The following is a 13,965-nucleotide window of genomic DNA, read 5'->3' on the forward strand; positions in this document are numbered from 1 at the left end:
CTGACCCTACATTCCCCCTGGCATAACTGTGGGTACTTTGCTTCCAGCAAATCCCAGCTTTGGTACACCCCTACCCATGTGGGACAGGGGGAATTCCTGTCAGGGAGGGAGAATTCCTCTCGGGGAGGAGCCTAGGGCTGAGGACAAGGACAATCCCACAAATCCCAGCTTTAATGTGAACTCCCACCCGCAGGTCCGGGTGGAGCTGGAAGAATGAGCCCAGGGATGTGGGAGATGAGCAGGGAGCAGCCCGGGCGTGGCAGGAGAGGCTGCAGTTTTTATTTATTTATTATTTTTTATTTTTACCCCTCTCCCAGTTCCTCTCCTCTCCCAGGTTTATATTTCCAGGCATTCCTGTAGGAAGCAAGGAGGGGAAGGATTTGGATTTGTGGAGCAGTTTTGTGTCAGTGAGGAGCTGATTCCCTGCAAACCATGGGCAGCTTTTTGGGGAGGAGGAGGGAGATGGAGGCACCACTTCTCCTTTTCCTCCTTCACCTGAGCGTCCTTGCTGCTCCTGCATCTTTCCTGATCCGGGTTTGATCCTGATCTAAGGGTCAGAGGAGGTTGTGGCTTGCTGGGGGATTGTCACAGCAGGAATTGCAGTGATCCCACTGTGCTCCTTCCTGTCCTGATTATCCCGTTCCAGGTCCCTAGCCCAGGACCAGGAGCTGGATTCACTTCTTTCATCCAGCCAGCATCGCTGAATCTCCTCTGGAAGCCAGAGCATCCCCGATGCTGCCTCTTTATTGTGTCCAAGCACGTTCCTGTAGTGCTGGGCAAACATTCTGAATGTCAGGAAACATCCTGAATACCTTAGAACACCTTTGGGCCCAGAGAGGGTACGGGTTTTAAACCAGATGATTCCTTACCTTTTTTTTTCAGATTTTGTAAAAGATTCTGTTTCAGGTAGTGCTGTGTTTCAACTTCATCTGCAAATGGAAATTGAAAAAAAAAAAAAATCTGCATTTTCCTGTTTGCCAGAGTGATGTTGCTGTACTGAAATAAGGGAGGAGGTTCCCTGCAAGCTTCACTCCAGCCTCCTTGCAAGCCTGGTTGTCTTTTCCTCATCACACTGTGTGGAAGGGCAGCAGATGTTTGGCTAAATAAGCTTTTATTGTATCTGTGTGTGTGTATAGCCAGTGTGGGGGAGTCAGCAAGAGAAATAAAACAGAATCACCTGCTGGGTGCTGCATCCCAGTGACACGACTGAGGGTGGGCACAGGAGTGTCTGAAGCTGGGGTGGAGGTGTCTAAAACCCTCCCACGCCCCTTCCCACCCCCGGCAAACGCCCCCAGCCCCAGGCAGAGCCTTCAGGAATTGAAGGTGGGGGCCGAGCGCTGCTGAGGGAATTCCCAGGATTCAGGTGAATCCCGGGATTTTCAGGGGATTCACCCGCGGCAGGGTGCCTGGCAGCGGCCCAGGCTGTGTTTCTATTGCCCAGGGATAATCTCGGAAGCTTTCCGATGCAGGCACGCCGGGTGTTGCCGTTGTCCTGGCGACCGTGTGATGGCATCGGGAATGCTGCCGGCACCCCTGGGTGCTGCTGCTGGAGCCGGCGGGGCTGGGGGACTCGGGGTGCAGCCGGGAGGAAGGGGCTGAGCTGCTCCAGCTCCACTTCCCTGGCAAAAATACAGCTCCCTGTGTGTGTGGGATGGGGGGAAATTCGGGTCAGGATGCTCCAACCCCAAAGAGCAGCAGCTGTGGGGTGGAAATTCGGGCTGGGACAATGTCAGCCCCAAAGAGCAGCAGCTGTGGGGTGGAAATTCGGGTTGGGACAATGTCAGCCCCAAAGAGCAACAGCTGTGGGATGGAAATTCGGGCTGGGACAGTGTCAGCCCCAAAGAGCAGCAGCTGTGGGGTGGGTGCCCGTGCCAGTGCTGCCCTCTGAGCCGCTGTCCCTCTCCCCGCAGGGCTCTGCCGTCCCTGGCAGCACGAGGGAAGATGAACAAGATGAAAAACTTCAAGAGGAGGTTTTCTCTCTCGGTGCCGCGCACGGAGACCATCGAGGAGTCGCTGACGGAGTTCACGGAGCAGTTCAACCAGCTCAACAACCAGAGGAACGAGGGTGAGGAGCCCCCGGGTCCCTGCGGGGGGCTGGGGGTGCTCAGGCCAATCTGGGGTGGGTGAAAACCTCTCCAGCCCCCCCAGCCATTCCCGGGGTGTGTGGAAAGTGTTGAGTGCTCTTTCCCCACTGCGTGCCCCTGGGGGTGAATAACACCTCGTCATTAAAGCTGAGGAGAGATTTATCCTTGCCTGAGGAAAGGCTGGTGGAGGGAAAGGAATTTGCAGAGAATGTGGAGCTGTGGTTAGGGTGGAGAGTGGGAAATGTGGGATCTCCTCCCACCTCCCCAAAAGAGCGGTGGGACCCCTCGGGGGGCTCCAGGCTGGTGTTCCCCAAACCAAAGGGGTTCTCTGTGCTGGGCAGCACCCGGGGCTCGCCGGAGCAGCCTTTGCTCCTCCAGCGCAGGGAGATTTAGGGTTAAAGCAGCGCCCGAGCCGGCACATCCCTGTGCAAACAGCAGCCCCCGGAGCAGGCTGGGGCAGGGCTGGGGATGCTGCAGGCGCTGGGAGCAGCTCAGCCAGGGCAGCCGTGCTCGGGCAGGCCGGGCAGAGCCTGGGGGGAGAGCCGGGCAGAGCTGGGCAGGGCTCATCCCAAGGTAAATCCTCGGCTCAGCCCAGCGCTGTCCCGAGCTCCCAGCTCCTGTTCCAGCCCTGTTTGCCCTGGCTCCATCCCGAGCTCTCAGCTCCTGTTCCTGTCCTGGCTCCATCCCGAGCCCTCAGCTCCTGTTCCAGCCCTGTTTGCCCGGGCTCCATCCCGAGCCCTCAGCTCCTGTTCCAGCCCTGTTTGCCCGGGCTCCATCCCGAGCTCTCAGCTCCTGTTCCAGCCCTGTTTGCCCTGGCTCCATCCCGAGCCCTCAGCTCCTGTTCCAGCCCTGTTTGCCCGGGCTCCATCCCGAGCCCTCAGCTCCTGTTCCTGTCCTGGCTCCATCCCGAGCCCTCAGCTCCTGTTCCAGCCCTGTTTGCCCTGGCTCCATCCCGAGCCCTCAGCTCCTGTTCCAGCCCTGTTTGCCCGGGCTCCATCCCGAGCTCTCAGCTCCTGTTCCTGTCCTGGCTCCATCCCGAGCTCTCAGCTCCTGTTCCAGCCCTGTTTGCCCGGGCTCCATCCCGAGCCCTCAGCTCCTGTTCCAGCCCTGTTTGCCCGGGCTCCATCCCGAGCCCTCAGCTCCTGTTCCAGCCCTGTTTGCCCGGGCTCCATCCCGAGCCCTCAGCTCCTGTTCCAGCCCTGTTTGCCCTGGCTCCATCCCGAGCCCTCAGCTCCTGTTCCAGCCCTGTTTGCCCTGGCTCCATCCCGAGCCCTCAGCTCCTGTTCCAGCCCTGTTTGCCCTGGCTCCATCCCGAGCTCTCAGCTCCTGTTCCAGCCCTGTTTGCCCTGGCTCCATCCCGAACTCTCAGCTCCTGTTCCAGCTCTGTTTGCCTGGGCTCCATCCCGAACTCTCAGCTCCTGTTCCAGCCCTGTTTGCCCGGGCTCCATCCCGAGCTCTCAGCTCCTGTTCCAGCCCTGTTTGCCCTGGCTCCATCCCGAGCCCTCAGCTCCTGTTCCAGCTCTGTTTGCCTGGGCTCCATCCCGAACTCTCAGCTCCTGTTCCAGCCCTGTTTGCCCGGGCTCCATCCCGAGCTCTCAGCTCCTGTTCCAGCCCGGTTTCTCTGCCTGTCCTGTGTCGCCGGGAGCTCGCAGGGAGCGGGGGCTGAGCTCTGATGTCAGTGCCTGGCACTGCCCCTGCCCCTGCCAGCCAAGCTGCTCTGAGGATGCTGAGAGCTCATTCAGAGCCGTCCTCCCTCCCTCTCTCCCACAGCTCCCGAGCTCTTTATCTCTGCAGCATCCCCGGGGGCTCCTGCCCGATCCCACACCCCTCACTGAGGGCTCTAATTAGACCTGAGCCCTTAATTAGTGCAGGAGCTGTGGGGATGGGATGGGGCAAGGCTGTGGAAGTCCTGGGTGCTGCTCCTGCTGTTGCTGGGCTCCTCTCCTCCTGTTATCTCCTCCCTGCAAACCCCAGAGCTGCTTTCCCTCTTGTTCTGCTTTAATGAGACACCACTCACGGGTTTTCCTTTGCCCTTGGGGGGCAAAAAGGGTGAGCAGCATCTGCCAGGCCCCCCTGGGCTTTTGGGCTTGGTCCTGAGGTAGCCAGGAGAGAACAGGAGCCAAGTGAGAGTGGGTCCATGACTGGAGGTGTGCACCAGCTGGCCTCTCACAGTGTTTGGAGCTGAATTTGGGTCTCTCTGAGGGCTTGGTCCCCATTTTCCAGGTGGAAAACCAGAATGCAGAGGGGAGAAGTGACTTTGCTGCAGGTGTGGGGAGCGGAGCTGAGCCTGCAGCCCTGGCAGCAGCTCCTGTGCCCCACCAAACCCATCAAACAGCTTTGCTGCAGGTCTGAGCTTCTTGCCAGCATCTCTGTGGCTCTCTGTCATCTCTTGTCAGGCTCTCTGTGGCTCCAGAGCCCATCCTGTGTCTCCTGGTGACAGCTCAGTGGTCACTGCTGCAGGGACCTCCTGCTGCTCCTCAGGAATTGCTGGGATTTGTTTTCCCTCCAGAATTCCCTGGTTCTCGGCATTCCCAGGCTGCAAATCCCAGACTTTGGTGGCTGGCAGTGCCTGGGCCCATCCCTGGGGAGCAGAGCAGGCCAGGCCTCCTCAAGAATCACAAAATCAGGGAAAGGTTGGGGTTGGAAGGGACCCCAAAGCTGCTCCCATCGTGGGCAGGACGCTTCCACTATCCCAGGCTGCTCCAGAGCTGCTCTGGCTCCTCTGAGGGGACATGCAGGGGACAAACCTGCCCCATCTGTCCCCAGCTCTGTCCTCCCCATCCCATCATTCTCATGACCTCACCCCCACAGATTCTGATCAAAGGAGGAAAAACAGAAAAAAAACAACTTTTTTTTTTTTTTTTGGAAAAGCTGTTTGATTTTCCAGCCTGGACACATCCTGTCAGCAGCAATGTCACCTTGGTGGAGCCTGAGTGGTTTTTTTGGAGGGATCAGGGCTGTTTGGTTTGATAAGAGCTGGGGGCATCCAGCAGCAGCCCCCAAACACCTGCAGCCTGCTCTGCCCTCCCAGGCCTGACAAAATTCAGTGTCTGGGCAGGAAAGGGATAAAACAGATCCAGCTCTGACCTTGGAAGCGCCAGGCCCTGAAGAAATGATGATGAGGGGGAGGAAGGAGGATGAAAAAGCTGAGCTCTGAGCAGCACAGAGCCTGGAGAGGAGAATTCACACTCAGCAAAGTAATTAAAAGTTCTAAGTCAGGCAGGCAGCGGAGAGTTCTGGCCCCTTTCCTTGGGAGATCAAAGCTTGTTTTGGCAGAGGCTGCATTTAAATATATTTATAAAATGTATTTATAAAAAGGCTGCCTGTGTCTGCGGCTGTGCTTGGCTTTGATACTGCAGCAGCCTCGTTCCTCTGAGTGCCAGGGCTCCTGGAATTCCCATGGAATGAATTCCCTGAGGGTCTGCAGCCCCAGGGCTTCACACTGAGCATCCTGTGAGCCTTGAGGGATTTGGGAGCTCAGGGTGGGCTGGGCTGCCACATCCCCACCCCAGCAGCCCAAACCCCTCTCCAAGCCTTTTGTGATTTTTTTACTTGCTTTTCCCTTCCTTTTTGGATCCTCTGGAGTGTCCAGGTTGTCGATTTACCTCTGATTTCACATCTAATATGACAAAAAGGTTGACTCTGATCTGCTGGGGCAGTCAGAGCTTCAGGACAGGCTGCACCTTTTACCCAGCTTTGGGTTTGTTCCACCTGTGGGAACCAGCACAAATTCACCCAAAATATCATTTCCAGTGGATCAGTCAGGCTCCATTCAGCCAGACCTTAAATGGCCTCTGGTTTGGTTTCCTTGAGTATAATTTGCTTGGGAAACGAGGAAGTTAAAAAGATTTGGTCCAGTTGAATTCATGCACGTTGTTTTCATACCTGTGGTTAATTCAGGGGACATTTCCTGCTTGTTGCTGCAAGAACAGATGGAGGGGAAGGGGCAGGGAGCAGAGGAGGGGTTTCAGCAGTGTGCCCAAAACCCCTGGCACCGTTCCAGCCCCTCTCAAGCCCCCTGGCACGGGCTGAACCCCCCTCCTGGGCACCCAGGAGCCCTGAGCTCGCCCAGTGCCCATGGCACAGACCCGCAGCCTTTGCCAGGTCACTTGCCTGCCACCTCTCATCCATCAGCCCAGCAAACTGCAGCCAGGTCCCAGCCCTGCTCAGCACCCCGTGAAAATCCAGCCCTGCCCTCCCTCCCTGCCCGCTCCTCAGCCATGAGATCATCCCTGGATCCGGGATTGTCGCTCTGAGCCGCGGGGACAGGGCAGGGCACTGCCCGCGGAATCCCGCTGCTGCCCTTGCTCTGGGGGATGTCTGCAGGGATTTTGGGGGGTTTCGGAGGCTGGGAGAGAAGGGATGGTCACTGGGCAGGGTCAGGCTGGTGCGTCCTGCTTGAGCTTTTCCCCAGCCCGGCGCATCCCCCCGGCTCCCAGCACGCCCAGTTTGATGCTGCCTCCTTGCGAGCAGCGCCTGGAACCGGCAGCCCTGGGTTCCCCAGGGGAATTCTCCTCATCGGTGATGTCCCCAGAGCGCCAGAACTGGGAGTGCAGAGGGTGCTGGTGCACCAGGAATCTGCAGCAGGAATTCCCTCTGGATACGGAGAAGGAAGGAGGGATTCCCAGGTCCCCAGGGTACCTCGCTCCTTGTCGCTTCTGCCGCCGCTCCGGCAGCTCACCGCGCTTTCCTTTTGTCCCCAGACCTGGCTCAGGGCCACCTGCAGCTGGAGCAGCTGGGCAGGGAGGTGGCCGGGGATGGCAGCCCCGCGTCCCCGCCGCAGGGACAGCGACAGGGACAGGGACAGTCCCCGGTGGCCGCCGTGCGCTACCGCAACCACGGCCAGCGCCGCTTCTCCATGGAGGCAAGTGCTGGGCACGGGGGGACCTGGGGACCTCTGGGTGTCACCTGGGCGCTGGCTGGAAGGGCGGGGTGTGGTTTGGGCCGTGCAGTGTCACAGTGTCACACCCGAGCCCTGACATCCTCCCAATGTCCCTGCGCACCAGTGACAGAGCCGAGCCCTCCTGTCACCCGGTGTCTGTCACCTCCCTGGTCTCTGTCCCCCCCTGCAGGACGTCAGCAAGCGCCTCTCGCTGCCCATGGACATCCGGCTGCCCCCCGAGTTCCTGCAGAAGCTGCAGATGGAGAGCCTGGAGCTGCCCAAGCCCCTGAGCAGGATGTCCCGCCGAGCCTCCCTCGTAAGTGGCGCCGAGCAGAGGGGGCAGTGCCAGGCACGGCGTCCCCCCGTGTCCCCCTGGCACAGCCGTGGTGGTGTCACACTGTGCCAGCTCCCCTGGGTGTCACTGAGCTCCCCTCGTGTCCCTGTGCATGCCCAGCCTGTCCTGGAGGGGCTGATGGGGCTGGGGAGGGTCTGGGGAATCCTGAGGGAGCTGGGGAAGGGTTTGGAGAATCCTGAGGGAGCTGGGGAAGGTTGTGGAGAATCCTGAGGGAGCTGGGAAAGGGGCTCAGCCTGGAGAAAAGGGGCTCAGGGGGAATTTCTGGCTCTGCACAGCTCCCTGAGGAGGGGGCAGCCGGGGGGGATTTGGGATCTCATCCCAGGAACAGGGACAGGAGGAGAGGGAACGGCTCAGGCTGGGCCAGGGGAGGCTCAGGGTGGATTTTAGCAGGAATTTCCTCATGGAAAGGGCTGGCAGGGGCTGCCCAGGGAGGTTTGGAGTGCCCAGCCTGGGGGTGGCACTGAGTGCTCAGGGTGGGGATCGGGCACAGCTGATCCATGATCCCACAGGGATTTTCCAGCCTCATTGATCCTGGGATTCTGAGATCTGCACGTGCTGTGCCATTCCCACCCCCATCACTGCTCTGTGCACACCTGGCTGCTCTCTCAGCCTGGCTCCTTCCCAAAGGAAAACCCTCCTGCAGTTCAGCCAGAGCTTCCTGCCAGTGGAAATGCAAATGTGGATAAATAATGAATCAGCCTTTGCTTCAGCGGTGGCATTTCAGTTTCTTTGCTGCAGCACAGCAGCAGAAACAAGAGCAGAAACTCCATGTACAACAGAGCAGGAGCAAAAACCTCCGTGTGCAGACACCAGGTGTGCTCAGAGGTGCCCAGGTAGCACAGCCTGGCTCCAGGAGGCATTTTGGGATCCCAGGTGCCCGTTCAGGAGGAGGAAGGAGAGCTGGAAGTTACCTGTCTGATCAATAAAACAAAACAAGGGCGATGTTGCATTAATATTCATGAGCCCCTCATGAATAAGGAATGTGGCTCTGGGCGTTGAGCAGCAGCTCAGTTCCAGCTCCTTCCCTGCCCTGCTCAGGACACGGCTGTTCCCAGGACACACTGAGGGACTGGGCAGTAAATGGAGTAAAAATCCCAATTATTACTGCCCAGTGTCCCTGGAAACCCCTCTGGAGGTGAAGCCGTCCCTGGATGAGGCTCCCCCTCCCCAGTGCTGTTTTCCTTTCTCTCTCACAGTCAGATATTGGCTTTGGGAAGCTGGAAACCTACATCAAACTGGACAAACTGGGAGAGGTGAGTAGTCTGGGACACCCCTTTAAGGAATTAAATAAAATTCAAAGGGCAGTTCCAAGGGCAAAAATCTTCAATATCCAGGAATTTTCGGACCAACTCTTTCTGATGGAGTTCAAATGCTCCTTCCCCCAAATGTTTTGGGGACACCAGTGCTGTGCCACCCTGGGAAATGGCCTTTGTCCCCTGTCCCCTGCCAGGGCACCTACGCCACGGTGTTCAAGGGCCGCAGCAAACTGACCGAGAACCTGGTGGCGCTGAAGGAAATCCGGCTGGAGCACGAGGAGGGGGCGCCGTGCACGGCCATCCGCGAGGGTGAGAACGGCAGGGGCAGGATTTGGGGCGGGAGGGGGGGTCCCCAGTGTCCCGGCAGGATTTGGGGCGGGAGGGGGGTCCCCACGGTCCCAGCCGGATTTGGGGTGGGAGGGGGGTCCCCATGGTCCCAGCAGGATTTGGGGTGACTGTGCCCGGACTCCCAGCAGGATTTGGGATGGGAGGGGCTGTCCCCAGTGTCCCAGCCGGATTTGGGGTGGCTGTGCCCGGGCTCCCAGCAGGATTTTAGGTGTCTGTGCCCAGTGTTCCAGCAGGATTTGGGATGGGAGGGGCTGTCCCCAGTGTCCCAGCAGGATTTGGAGTGGCTGTGCCCGGGCTCCCAGCAGGATTTGGGATGGGATGGCTGTCCCCGGGCTCCCAGCAGGATTTGGGGTGGCTGTGCCCAGTGTTCCAGCAGGATTTGGGATGGGAGGGGGAGTCCCCGGGCTCCCAGCAGGATTTGGGGTGGGAGGGGCTGTCCCCATGGTCCCAGCAGGATTTGGGGTGGCTGTGGCTGGGCTCCCAGTAGGATTTGGGGTGGGAGGGGCTGTCCCCATGGTCCCAGCAGGATTTGGGGTGGCTGTGCCGTGCTCAGCCCCGGGTCCTGCTGCCCCACCCCGCAGTGTCGCTGCTGAAGAACCTCAAGCACGCCAACATCGTCACCCTGCACGACATCATCCACACCGAGCGCTGCCTCACCCTCGTCTTCGAGTACCTGGTGGGTGTGGGGGCTGCTCTGGGGCTGGGGGGACGAGGGAAGGACAGACTGACATGTCCTTCCTGCTGCAGGACAACGACCTCAAGCAGTACCTGGAGAACTGCGGGAACCTGATGAGTGTGCACAATGTGAAGGTGAGGGGGGCCCCTCATCCTGGGTGGGGCTGTTTTGGGGCTGGGAGAGGCTGGAGATCCCTTCATCCTTCAGTTCTGCTCCCTTTGCCCTTTCTCAGGCTCCCCCAGCGTTTCCCTGCTCACTGCCCCCCTAAATAAAATCACTGCACATCCACACTTCCCTCATCCCCTTTTGGGACACTTCCCCACCCCAGCACAGCTCTGAGCAGTATTTCCTGCCCACCACATCGAGATTTCTCGAGGCAGGTTGATTTTTTTTTAAATTAAACCCCTTCCTCCTCTTTCTCCTCCTCCTCCCCCAGATCTTCATGTTCCAGCTGCTCCGTGGCCTGGCTTATTGCCACGGCAGGAAAATCCTGCACCGAGACCTCAAACCCCAGAACCTGCTCATCAACGAGCGGGGGGAGCTCAAGCTGGCTGATTTCGGTAGGTGAAGCCCTCCAGGGATGATTTTTTGGGGGGAAAAAAAGGCAACTCCTTGATGTGCATCCCTTCCACCCCAGGATTAGCCAGGGCCAAGTCAGTCCCGACTAAAACCTATTCCAACGAGGTGGTGACGCTCTGGTACCGCCCTCCCGACGTCCTGCTGGGATCCACCGAGTATTCCACCCCCATCGACATGTGGTGAGGCACAGGAGATCCCTGGGAGCTTCCTGGGAGCTTCCCGGGCTCTCCAGAACCGGGTCAGGCATTTCCATCCTCATCCTCACGGTGTTGGGAACAACAGAGGGTGGGGCGCTCTCCCAGAGCACTATTCCCTGTCCCTGGGGCTCTCCCAGTGCAGTTTTCCCTGTCCCCTGGGTCTGTTGACACCAGAGATTTGGGAGCTCTCCCAGTGCAGTTTTCCATATCCTTGGAGTTTTCCCAGAGCTTTTTTCCCTGTCCTCTGGGTCTGTTGACACCAGAGGTTTGGGAGCTCTCCCAGACCAGTTTTCCCTGTCCCCAAGGCTCTACCAGAGCTGTGTCCCCGTCCCTGGAGCTTTCCCTGAGCAATTTTCTCTGTCCCCAGGGCTCTCCCAGTCCCGTTTCCCTGTCCCCAGGGCTCTCCCAGTCCCGTTTCCCTGTCCCCAGGGCTCTCCCAGTCCCGTTTCCCTGTCCCCAGGGCTCTCCCAGTCCTGTTTCCCATCCCCAGGGCTCAGGGGTCGGGTCTGTGCCATCCCCCCTGGCTGGGAGCCGATCCCTCTCCTGGATCCCAGTCCCAGCTCCACCAGCCCCATCCGTGCCCGGGGTGTGGTGGGAGCCCCGCGGGGTTTGTGTCCCCCCCACGCCGATCCCGGGGTTTGTGTCCCCCCCACGCCGATCCCGGGGTTTGTGCCCTCTTCGATCCCGGGGTGTCCCCTCCTGATCCCGGGGTGTCCCCCCCTGATCCCGGGGTGTCCCCCCCTGATCCCGGGGTGTCCCCTGCGCTTTAGGGGGGTCGGGTGCATCCACTACGAGATGGTGACGGGCCGGCCGATGTTCCCCGGCTCCACGGTGAAGGAGGAGCTGCACCTCATCTTCCGCCTGCTGGGTGAGCCGAGCTCAGCCGAGCCGAGCCGAGCTCAGCCGAGCCGAGCTCAGCCGAGCCCCCGCGCGAGGGCAGTGCCGGCAAACGGGACCGGCAGCGGCGGAGCGGGGCGGGATCCGCGGGGCGGGGCGGGACTTATGGGATGGGATCTGTAGGATGGGTGGGATCTGTGGGGTCGGATCCGTGGAGTGGGATTTATGGGATGGGATCTGCGGGGTGGGGTGGGTTTTATGGGATGGGATCAATGGGGTGAGATGGGATCTACGGGGTGGGATAGGATCTGTGGAATGGGATCTGTGGGATGGGATGGCATCTGTAGGATGGGATCGATGGGATGGGATCTGTGGGGTGGGGTGGGATGGGGTCTATGGAGTGGGATGGGATTTATGGGGTGGGATGGGATCTGTAGGATGGGATCGATGGGGTGAGCAGGAATGAACAGGGATGAGGTGGGAAGGAGGAAACGGGGGTGGGGTGGAGTGCGATGAGGTTGGGATGAGATGGGCAGGAATGAAAAGGATGGGGTGGATGGTGAGGGGAGGAGTGAATGAGGTGGGCTGGGGTGGGCAGGGCTCAGCAGGTCGGGACAGGGGCAGGGCCAGGGCCAGGCAGGGCTCAGCAGGCAGGGCCAGGGACAGAAGCTGCCTGCAGCCCCTCCAGGCTGGCCCAGGGTAAGGACAAGAGGCTCCTTGCTGGCACTGCAGCCCAGGGGGGACGTCAGTTCCCTCTCTCGGGGACAGGGACCCCACACTCCTCCAGTTCTGCCACCCCAGGCAGTGCCCATGGCAGGATTCCCTCTGTCCCCCCACAGGAACCCCCACAGAGGACACCTGGCCTGGGATAACATCCAACGAGGAGTTCAAGGCTTACAACTTCAGCCAGTACCGCGCCCAGCCACTCATCAACCACGCCCCGAGGTACAGGGACAGCTTAGGGTCAGGTCTGGGGGTGTCAAGGGCAGCCCAGGCTCGTTTTCTCCTCCCCAGGAGGCTGCAGTGCCTCTGGGGTTAGTGCCCTGTCCTTGGTGCCCTTTGGGTTTGATTTCCCCTCTCTCCCAGGCTGGACTCAGAAGGCGTCGATCTGCTGACAAACCTGCTGCTGGTGAGTGCTGGGGCCAGGGCTGGGAAAAGGGGGGGAGCAGGGCAGGGCCACCCACCCTGCTGGGACGGGCAGAGGTGCCCAGATGTGTGCCCAGGGCTGCCCAGATATGTGGTGTACGTGTGCAGGGGTGCCCAGATGTGTGCCCAGGGCTGCCCAGATATGTGGTGTGCGCATGCAGGGGTGCCCAGATGTGAGGTGTAAATGCACACGGGTCCCCAGCTGTGCGGTGCACACGTGCAGGGGTGCCCAGATGTGTGCCCAGATGTGCGGTGCACACGTGCAGGGGTGCCCAGATGTGTGCCCAGAGGTGCCCAGATGTGCGGTGCACGCGTGCAGGGGTGCCCAGATGTGCGCCATAAACGAGCACTGACGGCTTTCCTGGGCTTTGTGCAGTACAGAGCCAAGGGCCGGATCTCAGCCGAGGCAGCCCTGCAGCACCCCTACTTCAGGAGCCTGGGAGAGCGTGTGCACCTCCTGCCTGACAGTAAGTGCTGCTGGCCCCTCCAAAATGGGGGAAAAAGGGTAAAAAGGGGTAAAAAAGCCTTTCAGGCTCCTCTCTGCTCCCTCAGCTTCTGCAGCAGGGTGGGGCAGGAGCTGATGGCTGTGGGGTTGAGGAATAATAATAATAACAACATTAATAATTAATGATAATGATTTGGGTGGGATGAGATGGGGTGGGACAGGGAGAGAAGAGCCGGGGCAGGGCTGACCCCTCTCTCTGCCCCCCCAGACGCCTCCATCTTCTCCCTGAAGGAGATCCAGCTGCAGAAGGACCCTGGGCACCGAGGCTCAGCCTTCCAGCACTCAGGTGGGGCTGGGCAAAGCCAGGGTGGTGCCAAAAAAAAAAAAATATATATAAAAGCCAAACCCCCTCCCAATCCCCAAATCACCCTTTCTGCCACCTCCCGGTCACATCTGGGCGTCCTGAGGCACAGCTGGCTCCTCCAGCTGTGCCACAGCCTCGGGATCTCCCCACCCCGACCCCTCTCTCCTCTCCCTTCCCCAGCCCGAGGCAAGAACAGGAGGCAGAGTATATTTTAAACGGGGATCTCGTCGCCATGGAGATGGAAGCTCTGAGAAGGGAGCGGCTCCCGCCCGACCCTGGGCAGAATTCCCGGCTCCAGCAGGACGAGGCTGTCCCCAGACCCTGCCCTCCATGGACCTGTGGCCTTGTCCCCCCCTCTTTTTGTGCTGTCCCCCCCGGGAGGAGCTGTAGGAGGAGCTGCCCCGGCGGGTTTGGGGGTGCAGGGAGGGGATTTGTGGGGTTTGCTGGAAATGCACCTTTGCTCAGACAAGCTGCCCTGCAGCCCCTGGTTTTTGGGGAGCCCGTGTTTGGACTGGCACAGCACTGGGAGCACCTGGGGCACAGCTGGAGCACAGCTGGAACCAGGGCAGCCCCCCCATATTTCCCTCCCCTCTGCTGCAGAACCCCCTTTCCCCTCCCTGTTTTGGTACCTGAATCCAGCTGGGGATGGAGCAGCCAGAACTCCCATTGCTCCCCCCAGCACCTCCCAGTCCCTGCTCCCAAATCCCAGCGTATTCTGGGATGTCCTGAGCCCAGAGCAGGGCCTGGGGGGGCTGCAGCTCTCACAGGGGGGTTCAGCCCCTCCCAGGCACGGATG

General features: G+C 59.9%; 1 protein-coding gene across 3 annotated transcripts in view; it reads left to right on the plus strand.

Annotated features, from left to right (window-relative positions):
- The window catches only part of CDK18 (cyclin dependent kinase 18), a 32,021-nt gene that overhangs the window by 15,292 nt on the left and 2,764 nt on the right, over nucleotides 1–13,965 (plus strand). For 2 of the 3 annotated variants that reach the window (XM_056511645.1, XM_056511647.1), the window contains exons 2-16: nucleotides 1,911–2,065; nucleotides 6,788–6,948; nucleotides 7,157–7,282; nucleotides 8,518–8,574; nucleotides 8,772–8,886; nucleotides 9,507–9,601; nucleotides 9,673–9,735; nucleotides 10,038–10,161; nucleotides 10,239–10,359; nucleotides 11,148–11,245; nucleotides 12,054–12,159; nucleotides 12,301–12,343; nucleotides 12,737–12,827; nucleotides 13,074–13,151; nucleotides 13,350–13,965. The exon at nucleotides 13,350–13,965 is cut by the window's right edge and continues 2,764 nt beyond it. In XM_056511645.1, coding sequence (XP_056367620.1) covers nucleotides 1,942–2,065; nucleotides 6,788–6,948; nucleotides 7,157–7,282; nucleotides 8,518–8,574; nucleotides 8,772–8,886; nucleotides 9,507–9,601; nucleotides 9,673–9,735; nucleotides 10,038–10,161; nucleotides 10,239–10,359; nucleotides 11,148–11,245; nucleotides 12,054–12,159; nucleotides 12,301–12,343; nucleotides 12,737–12,827; nucleotides 13,074–13,151; nucleotides 13,350–13,384 — 1,437 coding nt within the window. In that variant the 5' untranslated portion in view covers nucleotides 1,911–1,941 and the 3' untranslated portion in view covers nucleotides 13,385–13,965. Of the gene's footprint in view, nucleotides 1–1,551; nucleotides 1,641–1,875; nucleotides 2,066–6,787; nucleotides 6,949–7,156; nucleotides 7,283–8,517; nucleotides 8,575–8,771; nucleotides 8,887–9,506; nucleotides 9,602–9,672; nucleotides 9,736–10,037; nucleotides 10,162–10,238; nucleotides 10,360–11,147; nucleotides 11,246–12,053; nucleotides 12,160–12,300; nucleotides 12,344–12,736; nucleotides 12,828–13,073; nucleotides 13,152–13,349 lie in introns of those variants that run through there. The other variant, XM_056511646.1, reaches the window with a different exon arrangement.

Source organism: Oenanthe melanoleuca, chromosome 26, assembly GCF_029582105.1.
Source record: "Oenanthe melanoleuca isolate GR-GAL-2019-014 chromosome 26, OMel1.0, whole genome shotgun sequence".
Taxonomy (NCBI): Eukaryota; Metazoa; Chordata; class Aves; order Passeriformes; family Muscicapidae; genus Oenanthe; species Oenanthe melanoleuca.